The sequence below is a fragment of the Squalius cephalus genome (assembly GCF_949319135.1).
Source record: "Squalius cephalus genome assembly, chromosome: 4".
Classification (NCBI taxonomy): domain Eukaryota; kingdom Metazoa; phylum Chordata; class Actinopteri; order Cypriniformes; family Leuciscidae; genus Squalius; species Squalius cephalus.
The window spans coordinates 53,979,680-53,992,179 of NC_137125.1; the positions used below are offsets into that span (position 1 = coordinate 53,979,680).

At 35.7% G+C, this 12,500-nt stretch overlaps 1 protein-coding gene across 2 annotated transcripts in view; it reads right to left on the bottom strand.

The window, feature by feature from the left end:
• Positions 1-2,596: 2,596 nt before the first annotated feature.
• The window catches only part of slc38a4 (solute carrier family 38 member 4), a 31,854-nt gene continuing 21,950 nt past the window's right edge, over positions 2,597-12,500 (bottom strand). For both annotated transcript variants that reach the window (XM_079870102.1, XM_079870101.1), the window contains exons 14-16: positions 4,011-4,155; positions 3,833-3,930; positions 2,597-3,205 (exon numbers count right to left, since the gene is read on the bottom strand). In XM_079870102.1, the coding sequence (XP_079726228.1) occupies positions 3,101-3,205; positions 3,833-3,930; positions 4,011-4,155 (348 nt within the window). In that variant the 3' untranslated portion in view covers positions 2,597-3,100. The remainder of the gene's footprint in view (positions 3,206-3,832; positions 3,931-4,010; positions 4,156-12,500) is intronic.

Here is a 12,500-nt window from a genome sequence, read left to right on the forward strand (position 1 = left end):
CACACGGTTTTACCTATTCTCTCATTGTGAGGACATTCCGACACGATGGTTTTTATGTATATTTGTTGGAATAAACAAACCGTATATTCTGTCCCCTACACTAACCCGACCCATCAACCTTCTGCATTTTTAACCCATTAAAACCGGATCACACATCTGTGTGTGTTTAAGTCCTTTTTTAGGCCTAAATGGGTTAATAAAACATTGTTTAGTATTCTTTTTAGCCATTTTTTAATACGAGGACTCGTATAAACCACGTTTTCCTTGTACCAGTGTAATACCAATGTCATTATACAAATAATATGTCATCATAAATCATATAAACATGTACTCTTTCTCTCACACACACACACACTCACTCACACACAGAAATATGACTCAGCATGGGCTATTAAAATAATAAATTAAATTATATTATTTTAATGAAATGTTGCCTTCTTGATAATCAAGTTCCACTACTGTAATTATACAAATATAATTATTTATACAATGCATTTATGAACATTTTAGTGAGATGCATTATATTATTTCTGTTCTCATTAGCATAATTTATCTTCACATCAACATGGCGACAGAACTACAGTACTCAGTTTCTCCATCAGTGAAAACACAAAGAGTGACGTCGTTTCACATTTCTTTATTTTTCATGTTACATAATATGGAAACAGCTTCAGTGATACAAAAAAATCCCGCAGTGACGTGGCAGCTCGTGATTGGTCAAGCCGCAGGAGGTCGCAGCCGATTGGCTGTCATTGGCTCAGCGATTGTTTACGATGGCAGTTTGTGAGCGGACGAGGTTTCGCCTCATTTCTCACGACTGTTCCTCTACGCTCATCGACAGCCAGAGAAATACTGGGATACTGAGTTCATTTCACATTACCAAAATACATGTAAACTGTTACAGTTCGTACATTCAGTTTTTCCTGAAGGAAGCGACAGGCACAGAGCTGTAGGACGAGCAGTCGTAAACATGCTTAAAATCTATTTCATGTTGACTTTAAAACACATAACTCGCTCTTACCAACATGTTTGATATGTGGTTTGCAGAAGTAAACGGTGGAAGAGAAATACTGCACAATCTGATGCTTTCAAATGTTAAATGTGACCAAACGTTCATCTTTGAGTCTCTCTGTATCATTTCAGCTGATAACTAATCAAGTAACATACAAAAAAAAAAAAAAACCCAACTCCATTTTTCGGTTCGTCATAAAAAACCATGGAGAAGGAAAAATAGAAATACAATGGCTTTTCTACAAATTTACAAAAGAAAGAGGCATGATGGCACCAACATCTAAAAATATAATACTAAAACTCTACCGGTGAACATCTGATGTGTCGTCCCTTCCAAAAAGAAAAACACTATTTACAAAGCATATACAATGTCCAAAAAGACCATGTTTATGATTTAAAACATGCAAAAATATCATACCATTTCATTTGAAATATCTGCTTTATGAGTAAGTAGATCACCAAAGGATCTTTAAATATTGTCCACTTTGGCTGAACCGGCGCACGCAGAAACCCGTTTCAGCACGGATGGAGACGGAGACGCGACTGTCTCGGTTCTGTAAACGTCGTTGGTTTTCTCCAGCAAGGCAGTGTCGTCAGATAAAGCACGGAAAGATGGAAAAGGCACAATCTCGGATTGACAGTACAAGCTTATTTGCTCACGTTCTGTTAAAGAGGACCTTGTTATGCTCTTTTACAAAGTCCTGATGTTGTAGTTTCTCTACTAGAACAGGTTTTCCTGCTTGAATGTTGATTATTCTCCTCATATTCTCCATTGTTGCGGCTCCTCTCTTCCCAGTCTGTCAGTAACGCTCTGTTTACTTCCTGTCTCTATGAAGCCCCGCCTTCTGAAAAGCACACTGTGCTCTGATTGGTCGGCTGGAGCAGCGTGTCGTGATTGGTCGAGCGCTTCGAGTGTGTTTGGGAAATGTCCCGCCCCTTACCATAACTGCCAGTTTAACACACTACTAACTAACTCAACCAGGCCCCGCCCCTTTATTCTGCGCATGAATTATTTAAATGAGGAATATTGTGACGAGGAATTAGAAACTCAAGACTACAATGGAGGCGTTTCAGAAACACTGACACTGATATAGAGAATAACTCTCTCTTTTTCATGCTCAAACAGCAACATTACACACTAAAGCGAGATGAACTGAACATGTAATAAAAGCAGAACAGGTCCTCTTTAACATCAGGTCAGGGCCTGCGTGTGATTTCACTGTAATTAATGAGTCAGAGGCCACAAGCGTCTGCAGATTCTCGGAAAAACGCTGCACTGCCCCTTTGGTGTGGCATTCGGCGCTTCAAACATCTCATGTTCATTTGAAACCGGCCGCAGCTGCGATGGGAAAGAGCGCGCGAGGAGACGGAGAGTGCAAGACTGAGATCCTTCAGGAGACCCGACACTCAGTTCACGAGATTAAAGACTCTGAAATCTTCGAAATGAAGAGGATCGGGTCAGAAATCTCATCACGGTCTGGTTCAGCTGTGCGGATCTGGTTTATGCATCAGTTGGAAGGAAAAAGTTGAGGAAAAAGCGGAGCACAACCTCTTCATTTTGGTACAAAAATTTGATAATTGGACCTTTTTCCCCCTCTCTCAAAGAGGAAATATAATTCAAATGATAATATTGAACGAATAGTTCACTCAAAAATGAAAATCATCATCTTTTACGTGCCTTCAAGTCTTTTATATCAAGGTTTTTGCCAGCTTTTCCTCACAAATCATGAGGAGAAAATGACTGAAATTTCATTTTTTGAGTGAACTATTCAACAAACTAACTATCAGTGACCAATAAAGTCAGCTAATGAAGGCAAACGTGATTATGAAACATGTTGGCATGTCTTGATCAAAATCCAGAAGTGCTTATTTGATGAACCAATCTCTCTCACTCTCTCTCCATCTTTCACATTCACAAAGAGCGACGGACTGTCTTCTCCATGAATTCATCTTCACATCTTTCTGAGAACACAGAGATCCGAGTGCTGAGAAAACACACAGGAGAACTTAAAACAACAAGCGAGGGCTGTGAGGGGGAGAGAGAGGTGTGTGTTCTGAGATGATCTCCGGGATGACGAGGGCTTCGGGGTTAGTGAGCGCCTTTAGAGCCGGGCGGGTTGTGGATCCAGTCCAAGGCGATCAGAGACAAACTGATGAACATGAAGAACACGCCAAACACCAGGAAAATGGCTGCCTGTAGATCATATAATAATATAATGTAATGTAATGTAATGTAATGTAATGTAATGTAATGTAATATGCTGATCATGAAGAGGATGCAAAAAAGTTTATATAATATAACAAACTACAATACATACACACACACATATAATATAGTATGAGAAATATAATATAGTATGAGAAATATAATATCATTTATGAAAACCGTAATATATAAAAATATAAAACATATCTATATTTTTTATATATATATTTTCTGGTGATTGGCTTCATCATATAATATAATTATGTACATAATATTATTTTAGACATATAATAAATATATATATATATATATATATATATATATATACTGTATATATATAATTATATACATAATATAGTATAAGAAATATTATATATTGATATATATATATTGAAATAAGATATATATTAAGATGCAAACCACCATAAAAAAAAATTTAAAAAAAAATTATATATATGTATATATATATATATATATATATATATATATAAAATAACGTGTTATGAAAAACATGAAAAAATTCTGGTGGTTGCAATCTTCTTAAATTATTACATTATATTAATTTATGATATAGCACAGACACCAAATCACACATATAATATTTAGTGTACGTACAGATATCTTCTGCGGAGATCTGAGCGGTATACTCTTGACGAGCCGCAGGTAAAACGCGGCGGGGAGGATGAAGATGAGCATGCTGGCCGCAGACGAGCCTGCAGGAGGAAGAGCGGGACATATCACACGTGTGTCACAGTTTCATCCGCTAACAAGAGCTGTCTGGAGAACCACTGACCGATGAAGCCGAAGATGTCTCGGATGGTGGGCACGAAGATCACCAGGAGGTTGTTGAAGGCCAGAATGGCAGCAGCGATGAGGAAGTGTCGTATCCAGCTGAACTCTTTCTCTGCGAAACACAGCGTGGTGACGGACGAGCGAATCTGCAAACACACACACAAACCAATCATTAAAAAATATATCAAAATCACACAATTTATTTTACAATACTGTGAGCAAAAAGGGATATAAACGCATTTATATAGATTAAAAGATGTTAAAAAAAACATTAAAAATTATATAATATGAAAATAGAAATTGCTAACTAAACATTAGATATTTGTATTATATTAATACATTTGTATTATATTATATTTTTTTTACATTTATTGTATGTATATAAAATGTAAAAAACATTTATTGTTAAACATTTATATATATATATATATATATATATATATATATATATATATATATATATATTTATACTTTTCAATATATATATATATATATATATATATATATATATATATATATATATATATAAAAATGTTTAACAATAAATGTTTTTTACATTTTATATACATACAATAAATGAATATATATAAGTGAATATATATATATATATATATATATGAATATCATAAAATGAAAAGTATAAATATAACATTTAAAAAAAAATCTATATTTTTTTAAGAATTATATAAATATTTTTTAACAATAACTGTTGTATGGATGCAAGTAGCAATTGTGTGTATGAACTATAATTTCAAATGTAACCAGATGATGTGGCCATTTTTTGTTGTTGTAATAAATATAGTTCTAGACCAGGATAAAATACATAATATTTATATTCAAAGCCTGAAACGCTAAAGCTGCACAGACGCCACATGAAATTACACTCCAGAACAACCGTCCGGCGGCTTTACAGAGGATCACAAACAAATGAAAAGAAAACAACTTCATATATGAACACGATTTTCTATTTAGATTTAATGGAATTCCTTTGAGAACTAATATTACGGTTATGAACTCACACACACACACACACACACACACACACACAGAAGTCAGTCTGAATGGACCCGGAGCAGGTGAGTGAATGATCTGAGCGCAGGTCACAGGACCCGAACTGATCCGCTCAGAGCATGAGAACCAGCTCACACTGGGGCAAAGTTCATCACACACACACACACACACACACACACACACACACACACACACACATGTGGGCGGGGCCAGAGACAGGATTACTAGTGTAATTGTGTGGTAGAGTTGCATCAGCCAACAGCAGCAGAAGCGTCTGACTGACACGGATCACTTAAAAACATCTGAACTTTCCCCTAAAAACACACGATTTCAGCGAATCCACTGAAAACTGATCAGATGAACCTCCAGTGATGGACAAAAACTTTCTTTAGAGCCAATGAAACCAAGTTTTGTTGCTTTTAGTTTAGGCTGCGCTCACCTATACACTGGTACTATTGACATTAAATACAAAACTAAATGTAGCGTTCCTGTAAACACACCTGCATCTGACCAGCAAACACAGGAGCGTCTCAGAATGAACTCATACAATGCAAAAAAATAAATAAATAAATAATGTTTTGTCTTGTTTTCCAGTGCAAATATCTAAACATTCTTAAAGCAAAATACATTGACAAGAAACAGATACACTATTGAGAAGCAAAATTAAGTGAGTTTATACTTAAAACAAGAAAGATAAATCTGCCAATGGGATCAGAAATGTAAACTTAAGTCAAAGAGAAAACTTGTTTTGTGAAAAATTCATCAAAATTAAGTGAATTTATGATTAAAACAAGACAAAAAGTCATTTAGCTTCTCAAGTAAATGCATCTTGATTTAATTAAGTTTATGTATTGTACAAAAAAAAAAAAAAAATTATAAAAAAAAAAAACTATATATTTAAGATTAATACAAGACAAAAATCTAAAATAAATTCAAGGAAAACTGTGCAATCAAGTAAAATGTTTAACTATATATATATATATATATATATATATATATATATATATATAAAACAAAATATTAAAAAATATTAAAGTGTATCAAAATATATTTAAAATAGTAATATTAAAATATATAGTGTATTAATATATTAAAGTGAAAAAAATTATACATATTTAAAAAATATAGAATTTTAAAAATCAATATATTTACTTTTTTTTTTAACAGTAAATGTTGCATGGATGCAAGTAGCAAATACATGTATAAACTATAACTGCAAAAATAACTAGATGTGGGTGGTTGTTGTAATAAATATGATGCTAGACAGGGATAATCTAAGAACCCCCCCCCCACACACACACACACACACACACACATCTGAGACGACGTTGATTAATGGAGTTCTCAGTTCTGGTTTAATATACTGTAAAGTCTCGAAGTAACACATGGTTCAGGAAGCAGACGGAGTGAGTTGCGTAACCGTCTCGGATCAGAAGTCCTCTGAGAGACACTGCTCTGTGACTCTAACACGAAGCCGAGGTTTCTCGCCGGCACCAGCGTGCCACATTTCTGTCTGACTGCTCGAAGCGTTCGGCTCCACGTGTGAATATTCCCCGGCCCCTCCGGCTCGTGTCTGAGTCACTGCGAGGACGAGGACCGCGGCGGACGCTCTTACGCCGGCTTCAGCCCGAGCCGTGTGACGGAGGGAGTCGTGGGGATTCGTGAACGACAACGGGCGTCGGGACGCAAGACCGCCTCATCTCGTAGTGTGTGTGTGTGTGTGTCAGTGGACGACAATCTGCAATGCTTCACGACATCGCCATAAAAAGACTAGCATGTTTAAACAAATGTTTCGGTTCTCCACGACGGGCTCTGTCAAGAGTGAGTGAGTGAGTGAGTGAGTGAGTGTGTGTGTGTGTGTGTGTGTGTGTGTGTGTGTGTGTGCAAGTGAGCACGAGTGAGTGTGTTTGTGTGAGTGATTGTGCGTGTGTACGAATGAGTGTGTGTGTGTGTGTGTGTGTGTGTGCGAGTGAGTGTGTTTGTGTGAGTGATTGTGCGTGTGTACGAATGAGTGTGTGTGTGTGTGTGCTCAAGTGAGTGCGTGTGTGTGTATGTATGTGTGCGAGTGAGTGTGATTGTGTGAGTGATTGTGCGAGTGAGTGTGTGCGTATGTGCGAGTGAGTATGTGTGTGTGCGTGCGCGAGAGTGCGTGTGTATGTATGTGTGCGAGTGAGTGTGTGTGTGCGAGTGAGTGTGTTTGTGTGAGTGATTGTGCGTATGTGCGAGTGAGTATGTGTGTGTGCGTGCACGAGTGAGTGCGTGTATGTATGTGTGCGAGTGAGTGTGTGTGTGTGTGTGCGAGTGAGTATGTGTGTGTGCGTGCACGAGTGAGTGCGTGTATGTATGTGTGCGAGTGAGTGAGTGTTTGTGTGTGTGTGTGTGCGAGTATGTGTGAGTGAGTATGTGTGTGTGCGTGCACGAGTGAGTGCGTGTATGTATGTGTGCGAGTGAGTGAGTGTTTGTGTGTGTGTGTGTGCGAGTATGTGTGAGTGAGTATGTGTGCGTGCGTGCACGAGTGAGTGCGTGTGTGTGTGTGTGTGTGTGTGCGAGTGAGTGAGTGAGTGAGTGAGTGTGTGTGTGTGTGTGTGTGTGTGTGCGAGTGAGTGTGATTGTGCGAGTGATTGTGCTTGTGTACGAATGAGAGTGTGTGTGCGCAAGTGAGTGCGTGTGAATGTATGTGTTCGAGTGAGTGTGAGTGAGGGTGTTTGTGTGAGTGATTGTGTGTGTGTGTGTGTGTGTGTATGTGTGCGAGTGAGTGTGTTTGTGTGAGTGATTGTGCGTGTGTACGAGTGAGTAAGTGTGTGTGTGTGTGTGTGTGTGTGTGTGCGAGTGAATGTGTGTGTATGTGTGTATGTGAGACGGCACATTTATAGAAGTGACATTTATAATGTTACAAAAGATTCTGTTTCATATAAATGCTGTTCTTTTGAACTTTCTAGTCATCAAAGAATCCTGAACAATAAAACGGATCACGGTTTCTTGATGATTGATTTCTGAAGGATCATGTGACACTGAAGACTGGAGTAATGATGCTGAAAATACAGCTTTGATCACAGGAATAAATTACATTTGAACATATTTTCATATTAAAAACAGCTGTTATAAATTGTAATAATATTTCACTATTTTTACTGTATTTTTGATCGAACAAATGTTATGCACAGCTGAGCAAAAGAGACTTCTTTTAGAAGCATAAAAAAATCTTACTGACACCAAACCTTTGGACATTAGTGTATATAATTAAATACCGCTCTTAATCGCTGGTTTCAATGCAGTGTTATTAGTTATAATAGTATATATAGAAATGTAACAGTGTATATTTACACGTTCAAGTTCGAATCATACTGAGGTCATTGTTTTTTGTGCCACTTCTGCTTTTTTTTTTTTTTAAAGACTATAATCTTAGAAATGTCTGAAAGATACAGGCTCTAAATAGCTTCAGTGCAGTTGTGTGCCTGTTGTTAGTTGTGTAGATAATGTTGTGTTGTTTAATTACTGTAAAAGAGCAGCTTAACTCACTAGCTTCAAAGAAACAGCTCTGAGAATAGTTCCTGAGCTCACAAACCCAGAGGAAGCTGAAGAGATCAGTCAGCGACCACAGACCAGATCAAGGTGAGCAAAGCTGCAGAACAACAACACACACACACACACACACACCACGCGTGCGGGTTCTGGAGGAGAACCAGCGCAGCCGCTACAACACACACCAACACACGCCCCAACACAGCCAGAAACAGCAATATTAGGAGTCTGTGTGGAGCTGAAGCACCAAACGTGGTCATGTGACTGAAGCTCATTGACCCTAATAGGCCCTGACGTGACCTTTGAACCCGGGCTGCACTGATCCCACATTAATCACAGTGTCGTTTGTCAATTAAAGCAACTCAAGCCTACAGACTTAATAGATTGAAATAATACAATCATATTTAAAAAATATTTAAAAAATATATCATTAGTTTAAGTATAAATGTGTGTATAAATGTTTAACCCTCTGGGGTCTGGGGTGTTTTTGGGGTCCTTGAGATGTTCTGACATGCCCTGACATTTGTGCTTTTTTCAGTTGCTTATAAACATATTAATGGCAAAAAAAAATTACACACTATTTAGCACAAACAGGACTTCCATAATATGTGAGCAACAAGAATGTACATGTCTGCATTTTTGAGAGAATAATGTTTATGCGTGGTTATTGAAAAAACTAAAAACTAAAGTTTCTGAAATAAGGCCACAAAACACATACTAAATATGTGGCAATAAGACTTTTGACTAATGGATTTCATCGCCTAGTGTTTTTTCTTCAAAATGATATGAAAATCATCCTGCCTAATCATCCACAAAAAAACGATACATTGATTTTAGTTTTGTGAAACACTTTTAGTTTGGAAAGCCAATATGCGGATGGGGCGTAAACGCTCCAACAGCATCATGCATATGTAGTAGTTCACACCTGGTGAGACTACGTCCCTGCATACTTAATGAGCCATTCATTCAGGTGACGTGTCACCTATAGCTAACTTAAATATACAAGCTTCATAAAAATGATCATTCTAGGAGAAAATTTCAGATGGCATTTAGAGGCTTTTGCATCTGAACTCTTCATATATACACACACACATATATATATGCATGCACATACATACTTTATAATCTTTTCAAAACTAGTCAACGTCTTTCAAAACTAAAGTATACATTTTATCATACGTATTTCAAAGTAAAGGATTCATTAGTTAGTTGACTTTATTTTTGACAAAACACATACAGTATATATTCCTCATCTCAGTATAGCAATAGAGTTTGCTAAAAGCTGTTCATTCAATACAGCAGTATTTGAAAATCGATCATATTTTGTAAAATTACATTTATATTTGCATTTATGTCAAAACCTAGACACTTTTAAACATCAAAAGGACATTTATTAATATGTATTCGTGTCAAAATGACAAATAAACAGATTTTCCTATTCAATTTTGCATGGAAACGCTTCCAAGACGCTTGCGTGTCGCGGGAAAAATAGGCGTCGGTTCTATTTCTAGAATGCACGCGTTTTCCACGCGGCTCGTGCCGCGCCTGAGACGCGCGTCTCACACAGGCAGTATGCAAACTCTAAACTGTTAACATGGATGGGAGCCGAAATAAAAACGGACACGCCACGCAGCTGAGACGCTTACGCCACGCATCCAGTGTTTCACCGGCCTTATCCAGCGGATGTGGGCGTTTCACAGGTTTGTATGGATCGCCTCACATTTGCGTTTGAATAGCGCGGTCTCCGTAGGCGGAGTCACATTAAAACTTAATTAGCTGAGATGAGAACGACTGACATCTCTCTCTTTACATACATATTATATAAACTGTGAATATTTGTTTTTTATAAAAATTACTTCATTTGAAAGAAGATAATTCAAGCTTCATGCCTGTGTGACTGTATGCCTGTTTGACTGAGTATTCGCTGAGTTACAGTTCATTTTCGGACGCGTTTCAGAATTGACTTCACTGACGGAGAGTAGGCAGAACTCGCATCATGTTTATTTTTCTTTATTTGGCGAAAAGCACAACACTTTGTTTTTATTATGAGCATACACAAAAAAAATACACACTAAACAGGATCGATTGATGTATAACACAAGCATATAAGATAAAAATTAATATTTTTTTTTTATTTTATTTTTTGCACTCATACAAAAAAAACGAGCCTATCGCGCCGGCGCGATAGCCGACCTCAGGGGGTTAAAATATTGTAAATATGTTAATATATTAAATTATCTAAAATATATTAAGAGAATATATTCACATTAAATGATAAAAGTTAAATATAACATCTATTGTATAATTAAAAATAATATATTACCATATTTAAAAAAAAATATATATATATACAATAAATGTAACACTAAAAAAATGCACACAAAAAAGTAATTAAAGTATAAATGTGTGTAAAAATGTTTTTAAAATATTGTAAATATATTAAATTATCTAAAATACATTAAAAGAGAAGATATTCACATTTAATAATAAAAGTTAAATATAACATCTATATATGATTATAATAAAATTATTATAACAATAAATGTAACAGTAAAAGATGCAAAAAAATATATAATTAGTTTAAGTATAAATGTGTGTAAAATGTTTTTAAAATATAGTAAATATATTAATATATTAAATTATCTAACATATATTAAAAGAGAATATATTCACATTAAATGATAAAAGTTAAATACAACATCTATTGTATAATTAAAAATAATATATTATCATATTTTAAAAAGAATATATATATATATATATATATATATATATATATATATATATATATATATATATATATATATATATATATATATATATGATTATAATAAAATTATTATAACAATAAATGTAACAGTAAAAAATGCAAAAAATATATATAATTTAAAATAAAAAAAGTTAAATATAACATATATTGTATAATCAAAAATAATATATTATCATATGTTAAAAAGAATATATATATATAAAATATTATTATAACAATAAATGTAACAGTAAAAAATGCACACAAAAAAACATTTATATTTATATTTATATATATATATATATATATATATATATATATATATATATATATATATATATATATATATATATATATATATATATATATATAATTTTTTTTTTTTTACAATACAGTTTACTCTGCAGATGGAGAGTCTGATTTATTGCACTTCTAATAATCTGCAGATGCGTGGATCAGGAGAAGCGAGAGTATGTGGGCATTGCTGGACTCACTGAAACTGGAGCTGAAAGCCTGATGGTCTTTATAAGGACACAGAAGCAGAACACCTGTCAGCGCTCATGCAACTAATGTGCCCATTAACGGCAAACAGCCTCCATTCAGAGCACTGTATCACTCCATATATCAGTCCTGAGGAGTTCCCACAGTCCCGCAGTCACAACAGCGGCCCGCCCTGTCTCAGCCAATCAGGAACACCCGTGGCCTTTCAATCATTCTGCACAATCGAACATGAGAGGGTTTGGAGAACTGGGAGAATAAACCATGACTAGAGGGAAAAAAGGTAGCATTTATGCCTTATTCACAATCAAACAACTGTCCGGTATGGTTTTGTTTCTGTTAGTAAGTGTCGTCTGCGAGCGCGACTCAAGGTCTCGGTGAACCTCAGACAGAACAACACAATCCTCCCACAAAGCCTGTGACATTTAAGAGCAACTTCAAGGCCAAGAACTCCTTGGAAACACAAAATGTCACATCTCACAAACTCCACAACCCCTGAACTAAAGCTCATCAAACTGCACTCGAGCGACTGCGCATGCGTCATGTTATTACATCAGTAATAGTCAGTACTAGTAAAACACAAGCTTGTAGAACGGGGCGGTAATGGCGGTCACTAACGAAGGGCTGGCAGGTCATATTTTTGTGCAGATTTTGAGATAATATTTTAAACAAAACAATGAAATAATACTGGCTAGACCTGAAAACCAAAAT